This window comes from Nannobrachium achirus (genome assembly GCF_963921795.1).
Source record: "Nannobrachium achirus genome assembly, chromosome: 20".
In the NCBI taxonomy this organism is placed as follows: domain Eukaryota; kingdom Metazoa; phylum Chordata; class Actinopteri; order Myctophiformes; family Myctophidae; genus Nannobrachium; species Nannobrachium achirus.
Window position 1 is genome coordinate 35,680,778 of NC_137827.1, and position 13,579 is coordinate 35,694,356.

The 13,579-nt window shown below is 41.7% G+C and overlaps 1 protein-coding gene across 1 annotated transcript in view; it reads right to left on the reverse strand.

The window, feature by feature from the left end:
* Positions 1-660: 660 nt before the first annotated feature.
* The window catches only part of frmd6 (FERM domain containing 6), a 33,120-nt gene continuing 20,201 nt past the window's right edge, over positions 661-13,579 (reverse strand). Inside the window, exons 7-14 of the mRNA XM_080750119.1 lie at positions 12,502-12,657; positions 12,131-12,196; positions 11,553-11,621; positions 7,108-7,282; positions 6,526-6,834; positions 6,301-6,438; positions 5,263-5,354; positions 661-4,911 (exon numbers count right to left, since the gene is read on the reverse strand). Of these exons, the coding sequence (XP_080606245.1) occupies positions 4,621-4,911; positions 5,263-5,354; positions 6,301-6,438; positions 6,526-6,834; positions 7,108-7,282; positions 11,553-11,621; positions 12,131-12,196; positions 12,502-12,657 (1,296 nt within the window). The 3' untranslated portion in view covers positions 661-4,620. The remainder of the gene's footprint in view (positions 4,912-5,262; positions 5,355-6,300; positions 6,439-6,525; positions 6,835-7,107; positions 7,283-11,552; positions 11,622-12,130; positions 12,197-12,501; positions 12,658-13,579) is intronic.

Here is a 13,579-nt window from a genome sequence, read left to right on the forward strand (position 1 = left end):
CTTACACATATGATAACTTGTGATACGGGACATTCTGCATAATGAGCATTTTTACTTTTGGTACTGTAAGTATATTTTGATGCCAAAACGTTTGTACTTTTGATTATCGGACTGTTATTTGTAACTGAGTGTTTCTGCATGGCAGTATGGATACTTTTACCAAACCCTAAAAAATTTGAGTAGGCTACTTTTTTCTACCACTGTAGTCAGTGTGAAAGCCTAGTTTTAAGTGAAGGTGAAGGCCCTGATGAGCCCTGCCAGCCTCTGCTGGGTAGAAGAGAACCGGGAGTTCACTCCACTGTGAGACAACACTGCCCCAATGTGGTCAACTGATTCTAGTGCATGACAATAATGCTGTGCCGTTCGATATTACTCCAGCAGAGGGCAGCACATTCACATCTACTGTATCAACATTCAAGTTACCTTACAGTGGTATGAGTTTTGATTATGTCATTACTTTAGGGATGTTATGTGTTTTGCTTTTGTTTTGTCATGATGCTACTTTACATACCCCACTAGGTTAGCTCTCTCTTTAAAATATGAACCTGTACTCCCAGAGAGTTATATGTTTATTTGTTTTAATGAATGAATGAATGAATGAATGAACATGCCACAACACAACACTCATGTCACTAGACAAGGACACTAGGACAGTTCAACTTTGGCAAATAAATGTACCTTTTTATTGATTATTTGAGGGCATTAGTACCAAGAAGGCACGGACCAGACTTCATAATTACAAATCATAAATTTTCACTACAGGGTTTGACAAAAACAAAATCATTCACTTTCTTCCTGAAGGGAGATCCTTTCACAGAAAGGATTATGGACACATAGTGCAGACATACAAACTCTTACATAGTGTAAATATGTATTGAGTATGTTAAGGACAGGAAAGTGGGTTGTGGTTGTATGGCTCTGTACCTTGACACTCACTCACTCACTCACTCACTCACTCACTCACTGCTCTAATACAGAAAAGGGACATCATTGTCATTTGTCAAAAGACAGGATTTTAGAAAACACCCATTAGAGTTATGAGTATAAACAATTACACATAAGTGGAAAAAACAGTGAGAGAAACAACCTGAAATATAGAAATATAGAATGCTGTATTGTTTAGTATCAAATCCATAGGTGTATGAATCTTTAGACACTCAACCTTTTTAAGAATGCTTTATTGCCTCTGAGACAGTTGTCTTTCTCTCGTTTTACCAGTCTCGAGGTATTGATATGGCATACTTTAAAATGTGCAACCATTACTAACGGATAGATGTACAGCTGTGCACAGAAGGGGGACATGTCATAACTATTGATAGGCCTCAACACACACACACACACACACACACACACACACCTCTAGTATGGAATCAAAATGTTCCTTCTACTCTCAGAGCAGTTTTGGGACAGTACTTGCATCCCATAGTTGAAAACAATTACAAACCCTTTTCTAGATTAATTTCTTTCTCACTTTGATATAACCTTAACAAATTAATTTAAAAAAGTTTACCCACATGTAAAGACTTGTAGTGCTAAACTATATTGATAAGACAACATATGACGAAATGTTGTTGTATTTCCCCAGTCATGAGCTGATGTGTATGGTACTGTCGTAGTAGAAAGTACAATAAAGTAATGTCGTTCTAATGTACTTCAGTGACATTTGGAGTAACAAGCTTACCGCAGAAATAGACCTGCTATTGTAAATACTGGTATGTGCAGTTAAGCTGAGGTCACTACGTATGACAATTGATAATTTAATCAAATATAGTTTGTTTAAAGATTGTTGGAGTATTGACATGTTTAAAGCTGCTTGTGCGATAGTCACAAGGCCTGAAACGAATTAGTTGTACAAAGTTTACGCGCTGCGAAACGTCGTAAGCTTATCGATCAGCTTGTCGAGCCCTGCAGGACACCGCTCAACCATATGGGGCTTTACATTTGGTATAACACGGTTCTATTATGAAAATAGCTCACAACGCCTCGCGTAGATCTGCTATTTTCACAATTACGGCATCTAATATTTGACAATTTGTTTAGGTTGTCATTTTAGAGGTATTAAAACGTCCTTAAATTGTCACTTTAGAAATGTGCATATACCCTCTATACACTTAAACTTTATGTTGGTTTGTTTACTGTTGAGTGGAGATCCCCCCAAATCATTTTGGGACCCCGTGGGAGTCCCGACCCACACGGTTGAGAACCACTGTGATAGACAAGGACTGGGGAGCCAGTGGAAGGTGCTTCAGGGGAGGTGGAGAGTTGTGAGTTGTGAACACAACCGCTTTTTTATGGCAATTCCCCTTCTCTATCGATTCAGGCAGAGTATCGCACAAATGCAGTTTTAAATCTCAGCTGTGTGTGATTTATGAGCAGAAATACCATGTGAAATTAAATTATCTGTTGTCAACGACACCCTTTTATTCCCAGTTACACCGTAAGTGGTGTATTTAAGTTCTGAGTGATTTATAGAGCAAAAAACCTAGTTGTGAAATATAATAAGCTGTTATTTGTTGTTAATTACAATGATATTTCTTGTTCACTTGTAACTGCTATTAGATAGTGATAAAAAAGTATTTCTTGTTGTGTATAAAGGGCTGCGATAATACAGATATGAATCTGACATCACAGGGTTATAATACTGTCTCATACATTGCTTATAATACTGAAAGACATCCACTGCACACAGAATAACTTTTCAACATAAACGGAGAGTCTGACGATCCACATACAAAAACACATGTAAAAGATCTCAGCAAGGTAAAATTATTTAAATGAAAACTAAAAATGCAACACGTTCCAGTTTAAAAATAATAGACAAAAAAAATAAGAAAATGACACTAAACAAAAAGACAATTCTGCTGTAACAATAACCAAGAGACGAGTGAGTGAAATGATAATAGTCATGCAGAACGAAGTCAACATTTTGTTTTTTTGGCCGACGGCCAACATGGCTCCATTTTGTATGTGGATTACAGGGGAGCCTTCCTCAGCTCGGCACAAGTAAGAACATGTAGGATTACTCACTCAGCCTCATTCCTACTAGGAAACTCAGTCTAGTCAGGTGATGATCCACAGCACGATGGGACCTTTTGATACTAAAGTTGTCAAGTAGCTAACATTGTTATGAAGGAAACCCCCCACCAATGTTAAAGCAGGTTAGTCTGCTGAATGTTATTTATGTACACCGTTTGAAAATCTTGTCAGTGGTGAAAAGTTGAATAAGAAGACATTAATGGGGAAAACTTTAAATTTACAAGAACTTGGGACTATAAAATTCACTGTGTCTAAGGTTAGGATGTGTGATTGTCAAGGCAAGGGTCAAGGGTTTGTGGTTTTCAGCATCCTGCATAGTGTAGTGAAGGCACATTGGGGGTGTGCGTGTGTGTATGCACGTGCGTGCACTGCGTTCACATTTGTGAACATTATTAAGAGACTGTGAGGGATAAGTTGGCACACTGCACTTCCTGGTGAGGTAAAATTAACTGTTAGAAGACACTTTGCTTAGAAGAATAGAGACGTGGAGAGGGTGACACCGGTGCACACAGTGGTTTACCACTTTCACCCTGGCGCCCCTATTTTGGGCATGTCATTATAGGCAAAAGTTGTTGTTTTATTCAGAAGTGTTCTAAGATGTTTGAAAATAGTGATGCAGAGTTGTAGATAGGCTATTTTTGAACATTTCTGAATAGGGCTTAAGTGGTTAAATGTTATCAAACCAAATGTTCATAGTCTAGGGCAGCAAAACGTTTAAAAAACAATCTCATATGTCCTACTTAATCTTTAACTCATTTCATTGGTTGTACATAACGAGAATTAGTTGAACACAAAAGGGGTTTGCCATTTCAGTTTTTACTTTTCTTTGGTTCATAGCTCGTAATTCCATTATTCTCCTTTTTTGTGGGAGATGGATACTCCTTGAAATGAAACATTGATATGCTCTTTGTGTCTGTGTCCTTGCATGCCCAAGCCTGTGTGCAACTGTGCATGTCCACACACAGTCCAGTTTGTGAGTTCATAAAGGTTTAGTCAATGTAGGCAGGCACACACAAAATGTAGATCATCAACGATGTTGGAGATGACGCGCTCGTCAAAACATAGTCCAAATTCGTTCTGAGAGAAAATGAAGCTTCGTTCGGAGATGAGACGTTCCCTTACGTTTCCTTTCACACTCCATTCCCAACCAGAGTGTCAAAATGGAGCAGCATGAATTAACTTGTAAAAACGCAGGTTCTCTTGAACCAATTAGTTCCATTATTGAAGTTCCCAAGATTCCTTCCTGGGCTCTTATTGTCTGTTAATTTAAAGTGTGTGTGTGTGTGTGTGTGTGTGTGTGTGTGTGTGTGTGTGTGTGTGTGTGTGTGTGTGTGTGGGTGTGTGGGTGTACGTGTGTGTGTGTGCGTGCGTGTGTTTGTATAGTGGTAAGAGGGATGAAGTAGGTCCAGGTTAAGACAATTCAGGGCCAGTTCACTCATTGAGTGTTGTTAATGGCCACATATGGAGACCTCCATCTATCATCATACCTCCAACGCTCCCCTCCCACCAGGAGTCTCCGGGTCTGACTAACATGGAAGAATAGGGTCACACTAAGGTCACCTATGTCCACTTCTCCCTCGCCCGTCACACCACAAACTCGGGGACCTCGTCGCTGGTCAGGTCCAGGGAGAAGTATTTGCTGGTCCTCTTGATGGGGAAGGGGTGCTGCTCCCCGCGGATCCCAGCGCACTGCTCTGCCAGACCCTGGGGGCTGCAGCCGTTGCTGAGCTCCTGGTCGCAGCCGAACGTGTAGCTGTGGGCAGTGTCCTGGCACAGCTCCGCCCACTGCATGCAGCTCTTCTGGTAGAGCCGGATGTCGTCCAGAGACTGGCTGTGTCGATCCGTCGACGACTGAGGCTTCCTGCATGCAGATGTCTGTGGGAGATAGTCAACAAACTTTTTGAAAAGGCGAATGAATGAATGAATACGGTATATTTAACATCTGGATGTTTTGATAGTTCCACATTGTTTTTATATTTTCTCATTTATTTCCTGTGTTCTCCATAGAGACCAAGCCTGTGTTCAAATGTTCAGTTGAAACTACGTTATTTCTGTTGAGTGCCTCGTCGCACATCCATCACTTTGTCACAGAAGCATGAACGAGGCTTTGTGATGAATGACATCATTAAGTCATTGTATGGTGGATAGGACTTTGTGTGTGGACTGTAGAATATGTGTTTAAGTTTCCCTGCAGTGTGGCGTTGTGTAACGGTGCTGATGGCCTACCTGAGGAAGAGACTCGATGCTCTGGCCTCTCATCTTGACCACGGTCTCTGAGGAGCTGGAAGTGGAGGAGCTAACTTCCTTTACAATGAGTCCTGCGAAACACAAAGGACTAAGGCTTAGCTACAGCAGTGGTTCTTAAACTTTTTCATGTAAAAGACCCCCAATTATTATGTAGTATTTGGCCATCGATCCCCATCTGAAAATAGTTTGTGACATGGGCCTCCATGCAATATTTGTTTTGTAGATTTCTTTGAAAATTGCTCAGCTGTTTTCAAATAGCTGATATACAGGTATATAGGGTTAAAGTGAAAGATTTTGAGCCCACTTTGAGAACTACTGAGCAGTATATAACAACTCCAGATGACCAACATCTTGTCAAGGAAAGTATCAGCACAGAAACAGAATTAACATGATGATGTGGAAAGTGAACAGTAGTGTACTATGTGCTGACACACCCCCTGGCACTCTTTATTTCTTTGAATCAGTTGTATCATGCTAATTAAGTTATCCAGATGTATGCTGGTAGCGTGTTCACATATGCTATGTTATTTAGATAGAAGCATGCTGTCTGCTTGTCCACATATGCCACATTTGTTATTTATACAGATATATTTATAGTATACAGATGCTAAGTTTAATGTCTACCTAAGTTACCCTGTAGCACTTGTCTTTCATGCTGCATCATGCAATTTGTAAGTCAATCTGAATGAGAGCAGCTGCTAAATGCCTAAATTGTAAATTGTGATTTATCTTAGTTTTTATTTATTTATCTGACAATTCTTTTTATGGATTACACAAGAGTGCCAGACTGCCAGCATTTTAAAGGACAACACAAATAAAGCCTCAAAAACACATTTCCAATATGGTCTGTTAATGGACCTAGCTAGGAGGCTGTATGTGTTGCTTGTTACTTGACTTCCCAATGGGTCTCTGTACGATACTGTGAAGTGCTTCTGATAAAAGCATTCAAGAAACTGAGTTGTTATGTTCCTTGTGACCCTGAAAAATGATTAATCAGATGAGACAGCAAGGCAGTACCTGAGTATCCATTAGTCTGGTCAGGAGACATGGTCAGCATGTCCTCAGTTATATGTATACACAGGTCCTGGTTGAGCTCCAGGGCCATCTCATGAAGCTCCTCATAATCCTTGGGGTCGTCCACCAACATTTCAATCTCTGTAATGAACAAGTGGCGGTTGATTTAAACCTGTTCAAACATAATGAATAATGTATAGTTATTTAATAACCACTTTGCCGTCTTACCGTCGTCATCAAGAATCCGCTCTTTGCCACTGCTCTCGATCCCAGAGGTGTGTGAACTTCCGTGGCTGGTTGTGCTGGAGCTGCAGGTGCGCAGGGGTCTGTGGGGTGGTTGACCGGGGGCCCTGAAACTGTCCGTCTCGATGCCCGAGGTGTGGGAGCTGCCGTGGCTGGTGGTGGAGTGGCGAGATAGGCGTTTGTGGTGAGACATGCTCCCGGCGCTGCTGCCACTGGCCCGGGAGCGCTTGTCCAGATGATCCATGTCCATCTCCAGAGCATCGCTGATGTACGACTCCCTGTACTGCTTTTTCTCTGTAGGGTTACACAGATGTGTATGAATAATTCAATTCAATTCAACTAAAAGCACAGGATATGGATTCTCTATTCCAAATCATTAGGGCTGTAACAAAGGCCATTTCTTGACATTCGACATATCTGAAGTCATATTTTATATGTAATCAGTAAGAATATAAACATATGTATAATAATCCTCTACCATAATGTCCTCTTATTGATTGATCTTATTAAGTAAGTAAGGCAGGCTTTAATACTGTATATAATGATATGAAATGCATGAGAACATACCCTCATTCTCCTCCAGTCGACGGACCTGTTTCAGGACTGGCTGCAGGTTCATGTAGAGGCGATGGCTGTTGCTAAGCAGCTGCAGGAGGTGGCGTGAGCGCATGGGGCAACCCGTGTAGTAGATCAGTTTACGGGCGGACGGGAGCCCGTCAGGGAGGATTTCAAACTTCTTTCCCTGAGAACATGAAGGAGAAGAACAGAAAGAAATTGCACAAAAGAAAACAATGGGTTTAAGCAAGTCCTCTCATTGTTTCACAACAGTTAATAATATAAGATTACGAAAAAGGAATGTGAATTTACAGTCTTGATTAAGTGCCTGGAAAGCCTAGAGGCAAACCACAGAGGAGTGATGAGGTCTCATCTTGAAAATCTATTTTGCAGCTAGCAGCCCTTACATTCAAATAGAGAGACAACAACCGGTGAAACATATCTGTTAAACATTTCTCCATGGAGGGAATTCATTTAACAAGCAAGAACATTACTTTTTGATGATTTTCCAAAGCCCCCCCCCCCCCCCCTCCCCACACCCACCCCCCCCCCCCCACACACACACACACACACACACACACACACACACACACACACACAAAATAAAATGGTGGGCTTGTGCTTTTCTCTTGTAAGCCTTTGGAAAAGGCTTGACCCAATAACAGCTGTCTTCTGTGTCAGCAGTGCTGTTTTCAAGACGGCCCTATAAACATTTCTGCAGGGGTTTGGATTTTCACATTCAAGGGGTGGATTTAAAGTTCCTTGAAAAATGCACTGAACTCCACATTCCCGACTACAAAATGCAGCTTTCTTCCTATTTATTCAGAAACTTGAATGCAATGCAGGTTTCTTTCCCCCATTTGCTTGTGTAGGGTTACTCAAGCAAATAAACGGCTGAATTGACTATTCAGATTCATACAATAAGGAACAACAACAACAAATTGGCAGTTGACTGACAATGACTTGTACATAAAAGATCCTCTACAAAATATAAATTTGGAGCAGTGGTTGGCCCAAAATGTAGATAGGTGGATTTGTGGCTGGAATGTCGCTGGTTAAAAATCCTTTAGTTGGCTGGGAAAAGTGAACGAACAATATTCTCCCACATCTCAGTAACTTAACATTTATCCCATGAATGTACTTTATTGACCCGTGTCTCCTAATAGTCTATACTTGGTCCCATCTTCTTTCTTTTTTTCTTACCTCTACGTCAAATCTCTTTGTAAAAAATTACAATCTACAAGCTCACAACGCTGCGCGACAAGTTTTGAGCTTGTACTTTTTTTAGCTGAATGTTTGCCCTCCGAATAGGGATGCAAGGGTTCATGTGGTTAAACCCCAAATTGCAAGACCAGTGTTGCTCTGTGGGGCAACCGTCCCTATATACATTTTGGCCATTTGAAAATAACCGATCTACAAGCTCACAATGCGTCGCATCGCAATGCATTGTGAGCTTGTAGATCTGCTATTTTCAAAATATGTTTTACACATTTGAAAACTTGAAATGGTACATTCTGCATAATGTGTACTTTTACTATATAATATACTAGTACTTCTCAACCATTCTCACATTGTCAAAACACAAAATCCTTGGTCATATCATGTGTAAACCCAACGGAGGCGCTCTTAGAAGTGACGGGTCAGCCACTGGCAGTGTCCCAAATCCACGCGTACACTGAAGTGGAGTACAGTCAGGCCGGTGTCGGATATCAGTCAGTGTCGGTTATTAAAGGGCGTTTGGCCACTCCTCAGAAACGCTTCTCATTTTGTGCGGTACACATACACACACACAGTAAACTCCTCAGTGTCATTTTAACTCCGGGAGTGTACAGATGTAACCAAATGTAACTCTTACTGGTCTGTGAGTTAAATTAAGGCTCAGGATTTAACTGTGTAGTCAGTCCATCTGACCTCTCTATGAGGAGGACAGCTGTGAGTCACGTCCTTCTCCAAGATGTCCATCATGTCCCTAATGTGGGCCACACACATCGAAAGAAAACCCCTGCTCTGCCCTGAGGGCCTCTTTCCTCCTCCCCATCCTCAATCAGATGCACATATCTGAAATTGTTCATTTTACACTCTCAGGAGTTAATCACTCCAGCCCTAGCGTCTCTATTCTGGGGAACATTTGGCAAAAATATCAGATCGTGTTGAAAGCAGGTGATGGTGTGGCTGGGGGTTTTCCCCTGTGGACACAGAACAGCCTCTTATGACTCTGCGTGTTGTGAGCCTGTAGATTGGCAAGTATCAAACCAAGTATAGAGCCCATGGGGACTCCAGTCAGTGAAGTATATATGAACACTCCGGATTTAGCTGTGCGTCAACCAGAGCAGCTACACAATACATAAACACACATTTCCTCTCTCTTTGATTTTAAACGCGACGCCACTGGACACCCATGAAGAGCAAGGTTTCAGTTCTGCCAGTGGCGTGAGCCCAGAATCCCCCTCCCACTAAACCATCACAACATCTGGTGTTTATTGACACGTGCACAGGTCCCTCCACCCTCCTTCTTTGCTGCTCTGCTGGCTCACTCACTTGGCCGTGGTTGCAGCAGCAGCGGATGATGACGTGCCCGCGGGTGGAGCAAGGGCAGAAAGAAAGCCTGTTATTCAGGAGGGGAAGGGAGGGACGGAGCCATAAGAGGCCCTCTTCTGCATCCACAGGGGAAAACCCACAGCCACGACATCTCCTACTTTCATTCCACAGACACGCCATCTCCTACGTCCACTCACACAGACACGACATCGTCTGCATATCTTATTTATATTTATATATTTATTATTTCCCCATCTTACTGGTGGTGTTGCCTTGACTATTATGTCTCTCCATCATCTACTATACTTTCTTCCCTAGCCCTGCACTGTAATCTGTTTTTAACTGCTGTACTGTCTTTGGCGCCTGAATTTCCCCCAGCGGGATCAATAAAGGTCTTTATCATCTTTCACTCCACAGACACACCGCCATCCACTTTCACTCCTGAGCCACGGCATCGTACCCTTTCACTCCACGACAACAACAGGTGAGTTCCCCCCCCATGCAGAGAAAAAGAATGAAAACAGAATGATGCCTAATTTATGTTCAAAATGTACAGTATACTCAAAAAGAACAGCTAACAATGTGCACGGGACATACTCATGAATTGCTGGTCGATGAAGCTCTATTGTCCTCAGATAGTCTGCCTTTTGGGAGCGTTAATAAAAAACAAAACGACCAAAGATTGAAATTACTAGATTTCCCCCCTGTGCAGCAGCAGCCATAACACATACTGTAGCTAATCCTAATTGAGCCCCTCTGGCGAATGTGATTAATTGTCGAGTGGCAGGGAACGCTAAGTCGTCAAGAGTGAAACAGATATACAGTAGTAGTAAGCCTCTCTGCCTTTCCATGATAACAGAACCTATGGAAGTAAATTAACCCACTGCTCCGTTCAGCTTAACGACAAGGCTGACTCAGAAGACAGATGAGAAGATTTATTCAGCCACAGGGATGCCAACTAACAAATAATATTTGGTGTAATAGAGATATTAGGAGACACAAGCCCCTATCTCATTTGAACACTGGAAAATCAGGTCGGGTGTTTTGTTTCGCTTATGATCCACTGATCATGGAAGTTCAATCAGTGAATATTTCCAACTTAAACAGAATAAAAAGGAGAATTAATAAACAGATTTTCAATTAACTATTACTTTCTCTCGAAACACCTCGGGAGAGGGGATGCTCTTCTCTCCTCGACAATAGAAGCGTCATCAACATGTCCACTCTCTAAATGTAAATTCACCGTACAATCACTGTGTCCATTCACACATCAGAAAAATCAGATATTACATTACCCAGACTTAAGTCAAGGGTCCTGCCAGCATAAAGTCTGTTGCATGCCCAATCCTAGTGAGCTGAAATGTTGCATGTATGGTGTATACAGCCCCTCCATTTCAAAACGAAAAACCTCATAATACAGTGAATGTGTGAAAGTGACTACAGAGAGAGAGCATGTTATGATGATGCTATTGACTGCACTAAAGTGTGTGTGTGTGTGTGTGTGTGTGTGTGTGTGTGTGTGTGTGTGTGTGTGTGTGTGTGTGTGTGTGTGTGTGTGTGTGTGTGTGTGTGTGTGTGTGTGTGTGTGTGTGTGTGTGAGAGAGAGACCATCATGTATGCATGTGTGCAAGCATGCAAGGAAAAGTCTCACTAATTCCCTGATTAGTTCCAGAAGACTGTTGGATAACTAAGATAAAATGTCAGTAAGGAGAGGAAACCCTGCGTAAAGATTTCCACTGCTCAACACAAGCGCTAGGCTTTGTCGAATTCCACCATGAGTCGGTCATGCTTTGGATTTTGTCATTGCTGTAGTGAAATAAGACTTGGCATCTATTAAAAATGCATCCTCAGGCTTGCCATGTGTCAAAAGATGTATGTGTAATTTAACGAATGGTGTGCTGAATACGTTTTAGACTCACCACAAATACCAATTTGCCCACGTTGGTCCAAGGGAAGTCGTATAAGAGCTGTCTCACAGAGCCCACATTCTGAAACAAAGAACATGCATCATAAGCCTATGGTCAGAGGACAGTGGCGGCTTTTCAAACAACGTCTTTCAGTAAAAGCTCATTTATTTTGCCTTTGCCAACTGAAAGACTAAAAGCTCTTATTTTGCCCTTGTGGATTCCATGTTGTCCCACTACTTTATCATTACTTCGAGATGATCAAGATGAACCACTTAAGCCTTATATACTTTGTCGTACGACAATCACGAATAGCAAAAATAAGCAATCTATAACCCATTGCATCCAGATGCGTTGTGATCTTGTACCGCAGATCTGTTAATTTGGCTATTTTTGATCATGTTTTTTTTTTGGGCCTATAATGACATGCCCAAAATAGGGACACCAGGTTGAAAGTATTTAAGAAAGCATGAAGGTAGGTGAAAAAAGATTTAAATTGTCCACTTAATGGCCATATCCATCATGGTTGTGAAGAAGAAGAACCCACAAACAATCAAAATAAAAAAGGAGAGAAATATAGAATAAGAATGTACCTGGAAGATTTGAATCCCTCGTAAAGTCAGCCCCAATGTTAGAGATGCCTCCAATTCCTTTTTGTCCTGTTAAAAAGATTGAGATGATTCTGATGAGAAAGGAAGGATAACACTATAATAATGTAAAGCCTTCCACCTATCTTATCTACTATGTAACCAACACACACGTTGTGAAAAACAAAACAAACAAAACAAACAGAATGCGTGACTGTGCACTGATATAATTATGTGAACATATAACTTAATATCCCTGGGTATAAATGAATCTTCTTGTTCCCCCTGTCGTTGAATAAACTCCCATCAAGATTGGCCTCGCTCTAGTTTACTTGCACAAGAGATAGTCCTATATCGTATGTCCTATAATCGCTCACCTTATATAGTCTGTAGTAGTGAACAGTGACATCATCAAGCTGTGCACACTCCTTAATGTACTTGAGATGAGCCTCGGAAGCTGTCAGGGCAAACTGGTCCTTGTGCATGTTTGGGATGTGCCTCAGGATGTATTCACGCCCACGCTTAGCTATCACCTGAAGGTTAAATCAGATCACAGTTGATTAGTTATACGCACAGTATAGCAATACAGCAAGGCAGTAATCACTGCTGGCATAGAAATGCTTATTCCACATGTCCCATACTAGAATATACCCTGAAGAAGGCAGCAAGTCTGTCCAAAACGTTCGTCTTTATTTCTGTATTACAATCAAATTTGCATAAGCAGCTACGAGTGTGCGGCTATACTCTTTTATTCCATACTAGAATACAAACATATAGGCTATGCATTGAGAAGAGCATATATAGTACAGTAAGCGAATGCGGATAGGTATAGAGCAGGGGGGTCCTCCAGATCTTTGTGTGATAGAAGCTTTTGTTCTTTTTTTTTAATATTAACCACTTGAACCCTAGCATCCATATTCGGAGAAACTTGAGCCAAAAATAGCCAAGCTCACAACGCCTCGCAGCGTAATATTTTCGGCAAAGGCGTTTGGTGTAGAGGGGGAAAAGAGCAGACTAAGTACGGAGTGAAAGGCCAAGTATTGACAGTTCAAGTGGTTAAATATCTTAAAACTAAAATGTACATGAATCCAAAATACATTGATGATTGTGCTGTCAAACAATGAAACTATGAGAAAGTTGTGGGGGTCCCTGCTTCATCTCTCTCTCAACTAAGGGGTCCTTGGCCTGAAAAACGTTGAAGACCCCTGGTATAGAGGGAGGTGAAACATAAGTGATAAGTTGCTTTGACAGTAATTGAGTTCACCCTGCATGGCTTACAGTGGAGCTGGACCTCAGGCTCATTACAACCAACACAGCTCGGTGGCAGATTAGCAGTGCACTTTGCCAATGAAGTTAATGAAGCACCTTGCTGCAGGGCTAACAGATGTGAACCGTGTGAGCCTCAACCTGGCCTGAGACTGACATCTGAAGCAAAGAGCCAGAGGGAAACCGGAA